The sequence below is a fragment of the Podarcis melisellensis genome (assembly GCF_964234715.1).
Source record: "Podarcis melisellensis genome assembly, chromosome: 10".
Classification (NCBI taxonomy): Eukaryota; Metazoa; Chordata; class Lepidosauria; order Squamata; family Lacertidae; genus Podarcis; species Podarcis melisellensis.
The window spans coordinates 76,503,952-76,522,663 of NC_138542.1; the positions used below are offsets into that span (position 1 = coordinate 76,503,952).

The 18,712-nt window shown below is 48.5% G+C and overlaps 1 protein-coding gene across 3 annotated transcripts; it reads left to right on the forward strand.

Annotated features, from left to right (window-relative positions):
- Positions 1 to 2,865: 2,865 nt before the first annotated feature.
- LOC309379415 (uncharacterized protein) lies at positions 2,866 to 18,405 on the forward strand. 3 transcript variants are annotated; one of them, XM_081928523.1, is made up of 3 exons: positions 2,866 to 2,956; positions 13,891 to 14,017; positions 15,030 to 18,405. In XM_081928523.1, exons 2-3 carry the CDS (start codon positions 13,984 to 13,986, stop codon positions 16,673 to 16,675), a joined length of 1,680 nt encoding a protein of 559 aa, XP_081784649.1. In that variant the 5' UTR covers positions 2,866 to 2,956; positions 13,891 to 13,983; the 3' UTR covers positions 16,676 to 18,405. The 3 variants fall into 3 exon arrangements, with proteins under 3 accessions (XP_081784649.1, XP_081784651.1, XP_081784650.1); XM_081928525.1 differs by having other exon boundaries at positions 15,033 to 18,405; XM_081928524.1 differs by lacking the exon at positions 2,866 to 2,956 and adding an exon at positions 3,681 to 3,963.
- The last annotated feature ends 307 nt before the right edge of the window (positions 18,406 to 18,712 follow it).

Here is an 18,712-nt window from a genome sequence, read left to right on the forward strand (position 1 = left end):
ATTGGAAAAAGTGCAGAGTTGAGGGCTATAATATTAAGATCTGATAGAATCCTGGGAAAGAATTGAACTTGACGAGAAATGGACAGTTCTGGACTTCTAAGGAGAATAAAAAATTAAGAACTACTTTTGGACAGAAAAAGATGAATCTGTGGTGTCTGAGAAGAATTGTGTTTGGCAGACTGCTTAGCAACTCTTTAATGTAATACAGCTAGGTGTTTTCCTGTAGTGTATGCTTCAAATAATTTGAATCATTATAATATATATAATTGGCAGATGGAGAATTAGAAGCCCCTCTTTCTTCTTCTTCTTGGGGGGCCCAAGTGGGAGGGAGAGATAGAAAGGATCTTGGGGGACGGAAGAAGAAACAGAAGCTTCCAGGTGAAAGCAGGGAGGGTCTACCTTTCTGTGTATGGATAAAGACAGGATGTAATTGTGACAGGTGGCTTTTGCATTCCCTTTCTTGCCTTTCTATCTCTTGATTTTTTTCCTCTTATCATTTTAGTTCTTTTCATTTCTTTTCTTCAGATTAGTTTGACTTTTACTGTATTGTTCCAAAAGTCCAGTGCCTGCCCCTCTCCCTGCCAAGTGGTGGCAAGAACCCATGGGCGTCTCAGGCACCCACACAGGATCTGTGCCCCTTTGGAGAATAGAAGATACGGTGGAGACTGTCGTGCTTGAAGAAATATGGTTTATTCACCTATTTACACCTTCAGTCTGCATGGAGGGAGTCCAGAACTTACAGCATGGCCCACAGCATGGCAGCAGGCAATCTTTCATCTCCCCTGCCAAGATGGATCTCAGCCCCTCTTCCTCCTCCTCCTCCTCCTCCCAAGGAATCCCTGCTTCAAAGCTCACTTTTCCTGTCCCCTCAAACACACCATTACCCCTTTGTGACATCAGACTCCCCAGGCCAAAGGATCCTTTTTTGACGGCTCATTCACACCTTTTTGGCATGCTAACTGGTTTGCCCACTAAAGAGCAGCAACAAACAGCTTTGTTCTTCCCACAGCCAGCCAGGCTGGTTTGCATACCCAGCCCAGGAATTCCTTCGCAGCCTGCATTCTCCCTTCATACCACAAATAATCAAAATCCTACCATTTATTAATATCTTGGGTTTGTTGTTGTTGTTGTTTAGTCGTTTAGTCGTGTCCGACTCTTCGTGACCCCCTGGACCAGAGCACGCCAGGCCCTCCTGTCTTCCACTGCCTCCGCAGTTTGGTCAAACTCATGCTGGTAGCTTTGAGAACACTGTCCCACCATCTCGTCCTCTGTCTTCCCCTTCTCCTTGTGCCCTCCATCTTTCCCAACATCAGGGTCTTTCCCAGGGAGTCTTCTCTTCTCATGAGGTGGCCAAAGTCTTGGAGCCTCAGCTTCAGGATTTGTCCTTCCAGTGAGCACTCAGGGCTGATTTCCTTCAGAATGGAGAGGTTTGATCTTCTTGCAGTCCATGGGACTCTCAAAAGTCTCCTCCAGCACCAGAATTCAAAAGCATCAATTCTTTGGTGATCAGCCTTCTTTATGGTCCAGCTTTCACTTCCATACATCACTACTGGGGAAACCATGGCTTTAACTATACGGACCTTTGTTGGCAAGGTGATGTCTCTATGCATGTCTCTATGTCTCTGATGTTTACCCACATCTATAACGGTATTCTCTGTCAATCCCCCCCCCCTCTAACAAATGAGTACAGCTGCAAAGCAGCAGAGGTTTAGGCTGAGAGTTCTCCTTTATGGGCTCCCTTTCCAGGCTGACAAGCTGGACAGCAAAGGCAGAAGCCGCCTTCTTGATTGTTGGACTGGCTATTGGCAGAGATGGACAATGTGGGGGCTGCGGCCCCGGGTGCATTTTTTGAGGGACCCCACGACAGGCTGCGGAGACAACTTGGTCGCGGGACGGCCCGACGCCGAGGCAGCTCTCTCTTGCCCGGCCAGGCGCGACCCAGGCCGCAGTGGGCTCCCCCCCCCCCGTGCCCCTCTCCCCTGGGGTCTCGCCTGCTCCAGCCGCAGAGCCCGTCTTGGCATGCAGGGAAGAGATAGATAGACAAGTCCCCAAGTCCAAGCAGTCCAAGCAGTCCCCGGATTGTGGTCGCCTGCGGGAGTGTAGGGCGCGCCTCCCCAGAGACTCCGTCCAGTTCTTCTTCCCATGCGAGCCTTTTCCTCTGCGAGATGCGGCTCCTCTTTCTGGCCAAGGGAGGGAAGAGCTCGGAACCCACTTATTGGTTCTTGTTTTGTTCTTGTTATTTTTTTAAATAGTGCTTTATTGAAATTAACACAAAAAGCATGCAGAAGAATTGTCCAAAAAGGCAAAAAAGAGAGAGAAGATAAAACTTATTACATTACATCACGATATGTTCTTCTTTAATTTCTATTGACTTCCCGTCACCCCACCATGAATCCACCACTTGGATCTATCTAGAGCACTGTATATTTCTGTTTTATTTGGTTAAATGATGAAATCTAATTATCCATCATACCGTGAAAGCCATTCAAAGGCTGCCACAGACATCACATTATGACAATAATCCTTTAAATATTTTTATATATTTTTATATATTTTTATATTATATTTACATATCCCATTTCCTAATGAACGTTTGATCGGAGTGACTCCTCATTTTTTGTGTGGTTCTTGTTAAGTCTGCTGTGTTATTTTGCCTTTCTTTCATTTTTCAATTCACCTTTATTGGTTTTTAAAAATAGAAATCACTTTCTTAACATAAAATCAAAGTTTCCGTTTCTTGTTGCCGTGCCTCTGTTTCTAGATCATAAGAAAGGATCCTTCGCCTCGTTCACCTTCGACTTCCCTCCTCGTCGGACTTTCCGGGGCGGAGCTCGGCGCGCCCGGCTTGGCAAGGGTTACAGTGAACGGGGCGGGATTCCTAGAGAGGACGGGAAAGGCAGGCGGAGCCGGAAGCCCCGCCCTCCGCGTCTCTTCCGGCCTGGCCGGCGACCCTCCGGTGAGTCTCTCTCTCTGCTCCCGGGAAGGGGGCGAGGGGGGCGGGGGGAGCCTGGCGGCGGGGAGGCGCCTGCCCAGGAAAGACGGAGCCGGACTAGGAGGACTTCCCCCCGCAGGGCTGCCCTCAGGTGTCTCCTGAAAGTCAGAGAGTTCTTTCTTTCCTTGGCCTCTGGCGGGAGGCGGGGGGTCCACAAAAATCGCCCTTCTTCCCTTTTGGGGGACCCAGGAGCCCATATAGAGTCCTTAGGAGGGTTCCCTGCGGGTAGGAGAGAAGAACAGGCCAAGCAGAGACTATGGAGGCGCAAAGCGGCTAGGAAGCCGGATCTTGATTGATCTGCTGCAACTGGGTCCTCGCTGCCAGGAAAGGAGAAGGACCCCAGAACAATGGCGCGCAAGCCACCCTGTGGATCAAGACCACCCCCAGAAACATCACCTGCGCTCTAAAACAGAAATTTGAATGTTGTTTTTCCTGTTTGCCAGGTTATCTGATTGCCTTTCCTGATAGTCTGCCACCCATTAAAATGCTGATTACTCAATTCCTGACACAATGGGAAGGCGCCCTGACCCCCCCCCGCCCTCCTTGCAGGGAAAACATTGGGTCAGTTTGGGGATCAAAATGGTTCCAGGTTGGTCTTCCTGCGCTGATCTATGTAGGTGCTTGGTTGGTACACTTATGAACATTACCATATATCTAAGACCTCAAAATTCCTATCACAGGTGTTCCATAGGGCGGGCGCCACCGCCGAGAAGTCCAGCCACTGCCTTAGCAGCCCTGTTTCCTCCGGAGCCTTTTCTTCTGACAAGGTCCTGCAAGGCAGTGGCGGTGTAGAAGGAGAGTTCTCCCCCTTTCCTCCACAGCACTTGCAGAAACCACCTTCTGGGCTGTCGGACCCGCTGTTGGTCTTGTCTGCTGAATCTGCTGGAGCCTCTCTTCGTCCACTCGGGAAGTCCCAAATTCACGGAGGGTTCAAGACCCACTGGTTTCCCTCACCTGCCTTAGCTGGCCAGGTGAAGCCATTCCCAGGATTGTGGCCGCTGTCGCATGCTGGCAGCTGCTAGAAGGCATGGGCGAGAGTTGGTTGCAGGGTAGGGACCAAAGGTGGACCAGGTACCCCAGAAGGAGCATGACGGGTCCCCTGCCAGAGGTCCTGCCCCTCCCCTGCCCCTCCCCTAATACCCCATACATCCTAGAACAAGGATCATAGGAATAACCAAGGATACAAATAAGTCTTTGATTCTTCTGAGTCCTCATGTTATTTGTATATAACAAAAATAGCACAATAAATGTGCAAGAATATCTTCAGCATGTGGTTTATTACTAGTGGTCAATATATGAGTTCTTGGTTCGTGAATTGGTTTAAACAGAAACAAAACGACATGTTGTGGAGGCTTTAGGTGAGATTCCTTCATTGCACGGGGTTGGACTAAATGACCATCAGGGTCCCTTGCAGCTCTGATTCTAGCAAATGGGAGATAGGATAGAACAGAGTTAACAGATAATGTTCTAGGGCTGGGTGATGTCTAGATTTCAACATTGTAATATATCATACCGATATATCACAGTGTCTGAAATAAGCCTGGAACTGTGGAGAAGCAAATTAAAACTAGCAACTGCTACTACTTAGGGGTCTAAAATGGATACATTTTTAATTACCTTTAGCATATTGTTGCAGCAGTTATTTAATAGGACATATAATTTTAAAATTAGCACATTTTCTCTAAAGCTGTAGAAGTAATAAGCAGCATAGATATCAAAGGTAAGGTAAGAGAATGTTCCCGCCAAAATTAATTACATTACTAAACAAGAAAAAAAACAAATTCTCTGTTGCACTTTAGATGTTAAAATATTATTCACTATTGAGTCTTAATTGAATTTGTATATACATTCCACAACACCAGTTATTTGATTGTTTGCTAATTTTCCTTTATAAACCAGTTCAAACTAGAAAGAATGGACAAAATTTCACCAAACAAAAATGTATTAAATAAAATGCATATATTTTGCCAGGCCAGGAAAATTTGCATTTTGGTGTTCTCTGGCAACTGAGGGACACACAGAAGGGGAGAGGGGAGGAAAGAGGCTTGAACAACAGGACAAAGTTTATTTTATTTTATTAACGCAAGTAATAGCCTGAGAGGAGGGATGTGGGTGGTGCTGTGGGTTAAACCACAGAGCCTAGGAGTTGCCTATCAGAAGGTTGGCGGTTCGAATCCCTGTGATGGAGTGAGCTCCCGTTGCTCGGTCCCTGCTCCTGCCAACCTAGCAGTTCAAAAGCACGTCAAAGTACAAGTAGATAAATAGGTACTGCTCCAGCGGGAAGGTAAACAGCATTTCCATGCACTGCTCTGGTTCACCAGAAGCGGCTTAGTCATGCTGGTCACATGACCCGGAAGCTGTACGCCTGCTCCCTCGGCCAATAAAGCGAGATGAGCGCCGCAACCCCAGAGTCAGTCACAACTGGACCTAATGGTGAGGGGTCCCTTTACCTTTAATAGCCTGAGAAGTAATAACCCCAGTTTCTTTTTCCATTGGACTAGTTGCTGCTTCCAAGAGAGCTCCGACTGAGGGCAGCAGCCCTTCAAAGGACAGGGCTGGGCAGCAACCAGGAAAGGGCTTTGGGGGAGGCAAGGAGGAAAGGGCTTCTTGCTCTGGCGAGGCCTCTGGCATTGAAAACAAGAAGCTCATGGTGTCTCTGTTCCTGAGGAAAGTTCCTGGATGGCTGCTTTCTTCAGCACCTGCTCTTCTGGTTTGCTTCCCCTTGCAGGAGGCAGGGAAGCGCTGAGGTGGCAGAGCAACAGGGGCGGCAGGAATCACGAAAAGCAATGACCAGCTTCACAGTTTTCCCCACAGGGTTACTTTTTACATAGGGCCAGCTCGCATTGTGATTTATGATATATTGCCACATTGTTGTTGTTTTTTAAAGTAATATTTATTAAGAGTTTAAAGATTACAAAAAGAAGAAAAAGAGTTAAACAAAGCAAAACAATACAATTGTCAGGGTTTCAGGGAGAGAAGAGCAGATGGGGGAGGAGACAGAGAGCGAGGGGGAAGAATCCCAGAGAGATGAGGAGGAGGATGACGATGCCCAAAGGTCGTCCATGAGTCTGACCAGTGAGTCAGAGGACTCCCAAAAGGGGGCCCCCCGGTCAGACCAAAGGGGGGACAAGGGGGAAGCAGTGAGGAGCAGGGGAGCGAAGGGAGAAGCCCCAGTGGGAGTTGGAGACAGGAGCCGGCTTCTCAGCCGGAACGGAGTGAAGGGGGTGGAGTTACCAGTGTGTCAGAGGGAGCAGAGCAAGAAAGAGACAGGGGAAGGAGATCGGAGCAGGGCGCTCAGCCGGAAGGGGTGGAGAGCAGCACCGGGAGCAGTGTAGCGGTCGAGAGAAAGGTCAGAAGCAACGTACGCGCGCCAAGTTCAAATGTAGAGGCGCGCGGAAGTGAGGAGAGCCCTGGGGAGGAGCCCGGCCCCAAAGCGAGAAGGAGGGGGGCAGAGGCGTCAGAGGGTTCAGCCTCGGGCGAGTCCCGGCGAGGGGGAACCCAGGGGGGCAGAAAGACCCTGCGGAAAAGGAAGGAGAGGAAGAGGTGGTCCAGGACTGGCCTCTTAAATTGGTGCCTCGGCGGGACAGATTCAGAGGGGACTTCAGCGGTCTAACGTTACAGACGTAGAGTCACAAAGATGGAATGTAAATGCAACCATGATCTTCAATAAAGACTTTCTGTAAATAAACCGGATCGGAGTTGGGTCTCTTGTGAGCTGGGACCAAACGGGTGGCTCTGACAGTAAGTCCCCTCTCCTGAACGCAAAAATTTTTTTTTGCAAAGCTCACCAACGGGAGCAGCCATGAGCGCGGAGGAACAGCTGCTTACGCTGAGGAATCAAGTTACCGAACTCACAGCTGCAGTCATTGCATCGCAGAAGAAGAATGACGAACTGGACAAGGCTTGCCAGGACCTGCGAACAAGGTGGGAGCAGGCGGGCAGGGCAGGGGTCCCGGGTTCCAGATCGGAGGGCGTTGCACTTGGACGGCGGGGGGGGCGCCCTAGTTACGCACTTTAATGGCAACCTGCAAGACTACCCTAACTTCAGGGCAGACGTCGTGTATGCACTGCATTTACTCCGTCATGATTTTAAAGATGAGGAGAGAGTGGGGTTCATAATTTCGCATCTGCATGGGGAGGCCAGAGCTTGGCTGCGCAATTTGTGGCGCGAAGATGGCCCTGCCCGCCGCAATTCTGATGAATTTATTAAAGCGATGGATGCTTGTTTCCAGTCCTCTGTGGATGTGGATATTGCGCGTAGACAGATGCACGGACTGCGGCAAGGCAAAGCCACTGTACGTCAATATCATTCCAAGTTCTTTGCATTACTAACTGCGTTGGGCTGGGAGAAGGATAGTAAACCAGTCAGAGATCTTTTCTGGGAAGGTCTTAGCCCCCCCGTCAAGGATGAGATCGCCAGGGGGGATAGACCCCAGACCCTAGAAGACGTAGTGCAACGGGCTTTGGCTATAGGAATCCGACATGAGGGACGCCCGTGGCACGAGGGGGAGGGACCCCAGGCGCGTGCACCAGCGAGAACCCCCCCTTTTGTCCCCAGGGACTTCAGCCAGACGCACCCCTCGCCCTTGGGGAGGCAAGGAGAAGAGCCGATGGAAATCGGTGGTGCTAGGGCTCAGACACCATCCAGAGCCCCTGTTTCCGGTGCAGTGAAGGCGAAGCCTCCTAGAGGGACCAGGAAATGTTACATCTGTGACAGTGCACACCATATGGCGAAAGAGTGCCCCCAGAGGCTCCAAAAACACACTGCAGCTCTAGCAACAGTGGCAGCGGAAGTGGTGCAAAGAGAGCAGCCTCAGGGAAACGACAGTGCCTGGCTGGAAGCGGAGCTACTGGGGCTCAGCCAGGCGGATCTGTAGAACAGTCCCCAACACTCTTACAACGCACAGACCCTTTACCACCCAAACCAGCAGTGCAACTCACTGCGACCCTTCAGCTGCCAAATGGACAATCCCTGGAAGTTCCCATCACGATTGATTCAGGAAGCAATGCGGATTTTGTGGGAATACAATTTGTCAAGCAGCATAGCATAGCGCTCCTGCCTGCAACGACGCCTCTGAACGTGGTCACAGTGGACGGCAGGAAATTGCTGGGAGGGCAAGTTGTGCAGCAGACGCCTCCCATGGTGATGCAGATTGGAAATCATCGAGAACTCATTAGCTTCAATGTCACCCACCTGTCAGACACGCCCATTGTGTTAGGCATGAGTTGGCTGGAGAGGCATAGTCCCGCTGTAGCGTGGTACCAGCGGCAGATTACCTTCTGCTCATCGTATTGTGCTCAGCATTGCATCCAAACCGATCAGGAGGAAGGAGCTGAGCAGCAACTGCACCTGGGCATGGTGCAGGCAGTGCCTCACAAGTACGAGGGATTCTTGGAGGTTTTCTGCGAGAAAGAAGCTGACAAGTTGCCGCCTCACAGGCCTTACGACTGTGCGATCGACCTGGTGCCAGGGGCGCAGCTGCCAACTGCAAAGCTGTATTCCATGTCTGAGGACGAGATGCAAGAGCTCAGAGAGTTCATAGAGCATAATCTGAAGCGCGGGTTCATCCAGGAATCCAAAGCAGTGGGAGGGAGTCCTGTTTTCTTTGTGAAGAAGAAGGACACGCCCCAAAAAAGACTCATTGTGGACTATAGATTCATAAACAGACTGACTAAGCCCAAGGCCTTTCCCATGCCCAAGATTGACGACCTCCTAGCGACCGTTAGGAAGGGGAAGATCTTCACCAAGTTGGATTTGCGTGGAGCGTACAACCTCATCCGCATCCGGAAGGGCGATGAGTGGAAGACTGCCATGTTCACGCCTCTAGGCACGTATGAATACAGAGTTATGCCGTTTGGTCTCCAAAATGGCAGCCACGTTTTCCAAGCATTTATGCATCACGTGCTGGCGGGACTCCTCTACAAGAAGTGTGTATGTTTTCTCGACGACATCCTGATTTTCTCGGAATCGCCGGAAGCTCACAAGAAGGATGTAAAGGAGGTCCTACAGAGGTTGCAGGAGCACAGGCTGTACGCCAAGTTGGAGAAGTGCCAGTTTGATGTGACGGAGGTGGATTTCCTTGGCTACAAGCTGTCCGACGAGGGGCTGGCCATGGACAGGGTCAAGGTTCAAGCGGTGTTGGACTGGAAGAGCCCTCGCAATCGGAAGGAGGTCCAGAGATTCATCGGATTTGCCAATTTTTATCGCAAATTCATCAAAGGTTTTGCAAATGAGACGGCAGCAATCACGGACACCCTCAGTTCCAAGAAGAAGAAGTTCGTTTGGACGGAACAGGCAGAGCGCTCTTTTCGGAAGCTTAAAAGCCTCTTCGCCTCCGAGGAGCAGCTGCTGCACGTGAATCCCGGCAGGCCCATGCGGGTGGAAACCGACGCGTCAGACAGAGCGGTTGGAGCCGTCCTTCTGCAGGAGGATCCGCAAGGCAATTGGAGGCCGGGCGCCTTCTACTCCCGAAAGCTCAGCAAGACGGAGCGGAACTACACCATATGGGACAGGGAGCTGTTGGCCATTCATGCAGCTTTCAAAGCGTGGCGACACTTCCTCATAGGAGCCAAGCACACAGTGCAGGTCCGCACGGATCACAAGAACTTAGAGTATTGGCGAACGGCAAGGCTGCAGACCCAAAGACACATGCGCTGGGCAGAATTCTTTGCGGATTTCGACTTCAAAATAGAATACATCCCGGGAGACTCCAATGTTATAGCAGACGCGCTCTCCAGGAAACCGCAATACCTGGAGGAGACGACACCAATTGCAGCGAAGCACATTTTCGCACCACAGGCGTGGGCGTGCGCTGCCATCGCAGTCGACCTGGACGCGGTGCGACGCGCGTTGCAAGCGGATCAATTTGCACAGTCCAAGATGGAGGAGCTCCGCAGCGGGTCGCAAAGAGACGATGAGTTCCAGTTGCGGGACGGACTCTTAACTCGCAAGGGTGCCCTCTACGTGCCTAACGACGAACTTCGCGCAAAGGTTCTGCAGCAATTGCACGACGCCCCCAGTGCGGGCCACTTCGGCAAGGAGAAGACAATAGAATTAGTGGCCAGGGACTTTTGGTGGCCCCAGATGCGGGGAGAGGTGGCGGATTACGTCGCCAGGTGTGACACCTGTCAGAGGTCCAAACCAGTACACCAGAAGCCGGCGGGATTGATGGAACCGCTGGAAACGCCGCAGCAACCGTGGGAGAGGGTAGCACTGGACTTTGTTACTGACCTGCCCAGCTCCAGGGGCAAGACGGCGGTGCTGGTGGTTGTGGACTTGTTCACCAAGATGGCGCACTTCATTCCTTGTGCCAAGGTGGCGACGGCAGAACAGACCGCCAAACTCTTCATCGACCACGTGTTCAGAGTGCATGGACTACCGCAGTCCGTCCTGTCCGACAGGGGGCGCCAATTTGTTTCCAACTTCTGGCAGAAGCTTCTGGGTATCCTGCACGTCAAGATCGACCTAGCGTCGGCGAGACATCCACAGACCAACGGCCAAGCAGAGAGGGTCAACGCGATCATGCAGCAGTACCTGAGGTGTTACGCCAATCAGCGACCAGCAGCGTGGGTGGACTACCTGCCGATGGCTGAGTTTGCCTACAACAACACGAAGCACGCATCGACCGGGGTGACGCCTTTCTTCGCGAACAATGGCCGTCATCCCAGAACCTTTCCGAGACTTATAGCGCCAGGAGAGGGGGTGCCTCAAGAGGCCGACCAGTTCGCAGCAGAGTTGCAAGAGGTGCACGAGGAGCTGCGGAGACATTTGGAGCTGGCCAAGCAGGCCTATAAGGTGCAGGCGGACAAGCACAGAAGGGCGGGAGAGGACATCCAGGTGGGGGACTGGGTATGGTTAGCGGCCCCAGCGATGCCAGCCAGATCGTTAGCCAAGAAGAAGCTAGGACACAGGCAGCTAGGACCATACCAAGTTGAGGCTAGGATCAATCCGGTAGCATTTCGCCTGGCCCTTCCAGAAGGCTCCAGAGTGCACCCGGTCTTTCATAGGTCGGTGCTCACTCCCTACAAGGCCCCGCACAGGTTTCAAGAGTCAGAAACAGTACCAGACCCACGCAAAGGGGCACCCAAGAGGGGGGGGTCGCCTAGGGCCGAACCTCTCAACGAGGTCACAGAGATACTGGACTCGAGATGGGGGGAGGAGGGGGTTGAATACTTTCTCGCCAGGGAGGGCACCCCAGCCACTGCCAATAGTTGGGTGCCGGGCTACGCGTTAGACGAACCCCTTTTGAAAGAAGAGTTCCATGCACTTTTCCCACATAGACCCATGCCAGCTGAGTACTTTGATGACTGGCTTTTCACACCCACATTGTCAGATAGCACGTTCAGGGGTTTCTCTTCCCCCGAGGAAAGAACACCAGAATCAAGCCCGCCCAGGGGATCGTGCTCGGGGGTGGACACGGAAACCCCTTATTGGTGGGAGGAGCAACCAGAGGAGGAATGGCGTAAGAGGTGGATGATGGGTCCTTGGCGGGCAGCACCAGAGGAAGTAGCAATGGAAGAAGAGACTGAGAAGCCTTTGGGTGAAGAACCCGAGTTCGAACACACATACACAGAACTGCCAGCAGAGAACATTGACGTAGACGACCTGTATCCTGAGCCTACCCCCGAAGAGCCGCAGTTTCCACAACCGGCCCCCGGCGAGCGGGAGGGGGGAAGGGGGGGCTTCGAGGGGGGGATGGATGTCAGGGTTTCAGGGAGAGAAGAGCAGATAGGGGAGGAGACAGAGAGCGAGGGGGAAGAATCCCAGAGAGATGAGGAGGAGGATGACGATGCCCAAAGGTCGTCCATGAGTCTGACCAGTGAGTCAGAGGACTCCCAAAAGGGGGCCCCCCTGGTCAGACCAAAGGGGGGACAAGGGGGAAGCAGTGAGGAGCAGGGGAGCGAAGGGAGAAGCCCCAGTGGGAGTTGGAGACAGGAGCCGGCTTCTCAGCCGGAACGGAGTGAAGGGGGTGGAGTTACCAGTGTGTCAGAGGGAGCAGAGCAAGAAAGAGACAGGGGAAGGAGATCGGAGCAGGGCGCTCAGCCGGAAGGGGTGGAGAGCAGCACCGGGAGCAGTGTAGCGGTCGAGAGAAAGGTCAGAAGCAACGTACGCGCGCCAAGTTCAAATGTAGAGGCGCGCGGAAGTGAGGAGAGCCCTGGGGAGGAGCCCGGCCCCAAAGCGAGAAGGAGGGGGGCAGAGGCGTCAGAGGGTTCAGCCTCGGGCGAGTCCCGGCGAGGGGGAACCCAGGGGGGCAGAAAGACCCTGCGGAAAAGGAAGGAGAGGAAGAGGTGGTCCAGGACTGGCCTCTTAAATTGGTGCCTCGGCGGGACAGATTCAGAGGGGACTTCAGCGGTCTAACGTTACAGACGTAGAGTCACAAAGATGGAATGTAAATGCAACCATGATCTTCAATAAAGACTTTCTGTAAATAAACCGGATCGGAGTTGGGTCTCTTGTGAGCTGGGACCAAACGGGTGGCTCTGACAACAATACAATATAATACAATACATAAAAACAAAAAACACTACTTATCTTAACAAAACAAAAACAAAAACAGAAACAATTAAAAACACATCCAATATTTCCATATCTTATCTTTCATTTACTTGTTTCAACGACCTCCTCACACCTCCCTTTTTGTATACTAGTTCAGTTAGCTATTTCAGCAAATCCTTTCCATCTTTCTCAGTTTTTGTCCTATAATTTATCTTAACACAATCTAACCTTATTTTTTCCCTTTTGGCCCATTAACAATCTATTTTAACTTAATTCTTTATAACATTTCTGCTAAAGCCATATAACTTCATTCCAGCATCCTTCTAACATTCATTAATTTTACAGTGTTTCTGTAAATAGTCTTTAAATTTTTTCCAATCTTCTTCCACCGACTCTTCTCCCTGGTCTCGGATTCTGCCAGTCATTTCCGCCAGTTCCGTGTAGTCCATCAACTTCATCTGCCATTCTTCCCTGGTGGGTAAATCTTGTGTCTTCCAATGCTTTGCAATAAGTATTCTTGCTGCTGTTGTAGCATACATAAAGAAAGTTCTATCCTTCTTTGGCACCAATTGACCGGCCATGCCCAGGAGAAAGGCCTCTGGTTTCTTCAGGAAGGTATATTTAAATACCTTTTTCATTTCATTATAGATCATCTCCCAGAAAGCCTTAATCCTTGGGCATGTCCACCAAAGGTGAAAGAATGTACCTTCAGTCTCATTACATATATTGCCACGTTGAATGCTATGAAACTGTTACCATGATGTGGACTTCAGGCTGGTTTTGGATGATGTGCCGATATATCACCCAGCCCTAGTCTGGAGCCCTTGTGGTTGTGCTTAGATTAAGTAAGAGTAATGGTGGAAGGGATTCCCTCAAGAGGTGCTGGGCCCCTTCCTGGGAAGCTTTGAAGCAGAGGTTGGAGTGCCATGGATGCTTTAATTGAGATTCCTGCATTGCAGAGGGTTGGACAATAATCCCCAGGGTCTCTTCCAAGTCTGTGATTGTATGTCACTAGTATTATTTATCAGTTGTTGTAGTTTTATTTCAGTATTGATTGTTGAATGCTAAATTGGCTTCTAAGCAGTTGACAAACAAAAGTAAACATTGGTCAGGGCGCACCTGATCAGCTCCATCAATTGCATAATGAGGGTTCCCCCCTAAAACAGCGCACAGGGAGAAAAGAACACAACATGGAGCTCTAGCCAGTTACACAAAGATTTCCATCATTAAAATACACAATAAAATTATTCCATTAAAATGTTAAATAAGCATTTTAAATAATTAAAATGTGCAGCAAAACAATCCCATTAAAACAACGCAGCAAAGAATAGGCAGAAGACAGCAGAGCAAAGTATAGTAGATAATTTTTATGCTATCTAAGACGAAGACCTTTTTCTTTTAGGGTGCAGTGTGTTTTGAAGATGTAGCTACTTGTTTCACAGATGAGGAGTGAGCGTTGCTGGATCCTGACCAGAGAGCTCTGCCTAAGGAAGTCATGGAGGAGAATCAGGGGATCATCGACTCTCTTGGTAAGGCTCCGTTGGATCATAATATCTGTTTTTAAATTTAAGACATTTATCTATGTGATGAACTTCCCACCTACAGAATCTGGGATTCTAACACCCCACCAGCTTAGCTTGAATGGAAGGCTACCTACCGCTTTTCTGTGAATATTCTTCCTCCGGTTATGCCTTTTTAATCATGATCAGGCTGAACTTCCTAGGCCTTTTAAAATATAGACTGCAGAGTTGATGGGGAAGTGGAAGTAGCTTTTGTCAGGTTTTTTCTTTTTGCTTCCATCAGTTTTTGGTTGACCAAGGAGACAATTGACATTGGAGATGGAGTGGGTTTCATGAGCCAAACAAAATCCATCCCAGGAACGAGACAGACTTTTCAAATCTCAGGTCCCTATAAATAGGTCAGTGAATGCCAGTCAAAAAAGGCAGTGAACCCTGCCTTTCCAAACTTTTCATGTTGGTGACACATTTTTTAGACATGCATCATTTTGCAACACAGTATATTGGTACATCAGGTTAAGTACTTAATTCGTCCTGGAGGTCCGTTCTTAACCTGAAACTGTACTTAACCTGAAGCACCAATTTAGCTAATGGGGCCTCCTGCTGCTGCCGTGCCGCCAGAGCACGATTTCTGTTCTCATCCTGAAGCAAAGTACTTACCTGAAGCATTATTTCTGCGTTAGCAGAGTCTGTAACCTGAAGTGTATGTAACCTGAAGCGTATGTAACCTGAGGTACCACTGTAATTCAGTTTTGCATCATTTCACGACACAGTAATTCAGTTTTACAAGCAACTAACCCCTTTCCAGCCCCAGAAGGAGCGTGGGGTGAGTTTGTGTGAAAGAGCTACATACTGTAGTTGACACGCTAATGTGTCGCAAAACACAGTTTGGAAAGCTCTGTAGTAAGACCTCACGACTAATGCCCTCAGTTCTTCCTCTATCAAAAGTGTTCATTAGCATTGCTCAATAATTTGGGGCTCCATTTCTTCCTGAGGCTCTAATCGGTTTCTCTCCTCGTTGCAGAAGGTGATGAATTGGAAATAAAGAAGGGAGGCCACCACAAAATCTGCACAGTGGAGAGGCCGTGTGGAGCAAACTTCCGCCAGAGCGCCCATATCACTTCCCATCAAATAAATCCTACTGGGGAGAAGCCCTTTCAGTGCTTGGAATGTGGAAAGAGCTTAAGTAGTAAAGCAAGGCTCTTTTCCCATCAAAGAATTCATACAGGGGAGAAGCCCTATCAGTGCTTGGAGTGTGGAAAGAGCTTTCGTGTGAGGACCCATCTCATGACCCATCAAAGAATTCATACAGGGGAGGAACCATACCAGTGCTTGGAATGTGGAAAGAGCTTTAAAACAAGTGCAAATCTCCATCGACACCAGAAAGTTCACATTGGGGGAAAACCTCACCAGTGCTTGGAATGTGGAAAGAGCTTCCGTGAGAGGGCCCATCTTACAACCCATCAGATAATTCATACAGGGGAGAAGCCCTATCAGTGCTTAGAATGTGGAAAGAGCTTAAGTAGTAAAGAAAGGCTCTTTTCCCATCAAAGAATTCATACAGGGGAGAAGCCCTATCAGTGCTTGGAGTGTGGAAAGAGCTTTCGTGAGATTACCAATCTCACGACCCATCAAAGAATTCATACAGGGGAGGAACCATACCAGTGCTTGGAATGTGGAAAGAGCTTTAAAATTAGCGGAAACCTCCGTGAACACCAGAAAGTTCACACTGGGGAAAAACCATATCAGTGCTTGGAATGTGGAAAGAGCTTCAGTAACAGCAGCTACTTCACTTCCCACCTAAGAATTCATACTGGGGAGAAACCATATCAGTGCTCAGAATGTGGAAAGAGCTTCCGACAGCGGTCCAATCTTACAGCCCACCAGATAATTCACACAGGGGGGAAACCATATCATTGCTTGGAATGTGGGAAGGGCTTCCGTGTGAGGTCCTCTCTCACAGCACATCAAGTAATTCATACAGGGGAGAAACCATATCAGTGCTCAGAATGTGGGAAGAGCTTTAGCAATAGCGCAAACTTATATCGGCATCAGAAAATTCACCGTGGGGAGAAACCACATCGGTGCTTGGAATGTGGGAAGGGCTTCTGTGAGAGGTCCACTCTCAAGGCCCATCAAGTAATTCATACAGGGGAGAAACCATATCAGTGCTTGGAATGTGGAAAGAGCTTCAGTGTGAAGGCCAATCTCTCAGCCCATCAAAGAATTCATACTGGAGATAAACCATATCAGTGCTTTGAATGCGGAAAGAGCTTTAATACAAGCACAAACCTCCATAGTCATCAAAGTATTCACCGTGGGGAGAAACCATTTCAGTGCCAAGAGTGTGGAAAGAGCTTTCTGCGGAAGCACGGTTTCACTTCTCATCAAACAATTCATACAGGGGAGAGACTATTTCAGTGTTTGGAATGTGGAAAGAGCTTTAAGACAAACGCAAACCTCCATAGTCATCAAAGTATTCACCGTGGGGAGAAACCATTTCAGTGCCAAGAGTGTGGAAAGAGCTTTCTGTGGAAGCAGAATTTCACTTCTCATCAAAGAATTCATACAGGGGAGAAACCATTTCAGTGTTTGGAATGTGGAAAGAGTTTCAGTCAGAAGGGCAATCTCTTGACCCATCAAAGAATTCATAAAGGGGGGAAACTATAGGTTAAGGGTTGTTGTTTTACATCTTTATTGGTTTTTCTGTTGATTTACAACCACCCTTTTCATACACGTCAACATACACTGTAAATAATTGAAATCTCTCAACATTCCACCATTGAACATGTATGCATAAACAAAAAATAAAATAAATATGTTACTTATCTACTGAACGTTGTTACTTTGTTTGCATTGGACGTCCTTCCACGTCTTACTAGGGTCCATAGAATTCTTTGTTGTATGCCTTTCCAGTTGTATCTAATCTTCTATTTACCGTTTCTACTGGTTATCTTTACAAGAGTCAATCTAGCCCAGTCAAAAAATTCAAATCGCCGCAGTAATCTTTCAGATATTTTTAAAAATTACTCAAAATTGCTGTTAACTTTTTGGTACTCTTGGTCTCTTAACTGCCCTGTTACCTTATCCATCTCCACATATTCCTTCAGTTTCGCTTGCTAGTCCCTCTTTGTTGGTATTATTATTATTATTATTATTATTATTATTATTATTATTATTTGGTCTTCTTTCCAGTTTTGTGCTGTCAATACTCTTGCTGCCGTGATGGTGTACATAAATAACTTCTTCAGCTCTTTGGGGATCTCATCCCCAATGATTCCTAGAAGGAAAGCTTCTGGCTTTTTGGGAAATGATAATTTAAACATCTTTTTTTAACTCATTGTAGATTGTATCTCAGAATTCTCCTATTTTTTTACATCACCATACATGATCCATTGCTCCTACTGCTTCGTTACATTTCCAACATAACCACTTCATAATGTGATTATGGAACATTCAGAAAATATAAAATACCTAAGGTCAATAGATTCATCAACTTAAAAGGCAAATATAGAATTCTTCATACTATCAGAAAGATGCTTCCTGAAGATTAGTTGACATATCAGCTTCTGTGAATTGCGTCATCAGACAAGCATTTCCACATTACCCAACAATTTTTTCACAAACCGCAGGCAGGCTTAATAATCCACCCCCACCTATTGTATGTGGTCTTGTCTGTTAAGCAATGAGTTCAGTCACTTTGTAAGATACAATCTGCATCTTATCTGAGACTTTTACTTGTTTATTGAAATATGATTGTTGGTATTCCTGCTTTTCCAAAAGCCTTTCAAAATTTTGAACATATTTGTTTGCCACATTTTCATGTTTTGACAGCAGATGTCTTTATATTGCTCGGGGCTGTCATGAAGATGTAGTATGAATGTTAGGCCCAAAAGAAAATGGAGAATTCGCAAAGCATGATATGCTGGCAAGTGAAGTGAGAAATTAGTTTGATCAAAGAGGAATGTATGACTGTGGTGTTGTTTACTGAAAGCAAAAAGCCCCAGACAAAAACAGGGAGGAACTGGCAATGGGCCACGGACATGAGATAAAGGCCTAGGACACACTGTATGTTCTGAGGTGCAGCTGCAGAGGCAACTTGGTGGTGGTCCAGGAGGAGAGCAGAAGAGAGCGGGGAGATTCAATCCTTCTCCAAGCCAGCCCACAGACGGCAATGGGGGAAGAAGGCTATAAAAAGGACTCTCTGCATGCCCTCAGTGTGCCGGGACTAGCGCCACAGCTCGACACCCACAGCTCTTGCGTGAGGCATGATCAACCCACGTGAAGGGCCTTGTGAGTATGGGTGAATGAACTGTGGGTGTCTGAAAATCCTGGTACCAATGTATTAAAGTATACCTGACTATGTGAAATAAATGTTGCATGAAAGGTGTGTAAACCCAGATCTGGTCTCCGACATGTCTTATTGAAAGTCCTATAGCATATGGGATATCACTTGTCTCTCCGGATTTCAAAAGAACCAAGTTACCACGGTTTGGTGACAGGGCCATATTGGAAAGCTCACAATGTCTCGAACACATAGACTGAGGAGCGCTTTCATCTGCAGTCCATGTGAAACCAGTTCCTCATAAGGCTTAGCTTCCAAACCCTTGATCATCTTGGTTGCCCTCCTGTGCAGCTACAAATGGTGGGAAATAATTTAGAGGAAAAAGAAGAGGCGATTGCAGGAAAGGGCGATTGCAGGAAAAA

Coding starts and splice junctions, on each gene's coding strand:
- LOC309379415 (XM_081928523.1), top strand. CDS start 13,984: ATGGAGGAGAATCAGGGGATCATCGACTCTCTTG. Junction 14,018..15,029: donor GGGGATCATCGACTCTCTTG/GTAAGGCTCCGT, acceptor TCCTCGTTGCAG/AAGGTGATGAATTGGAAATA.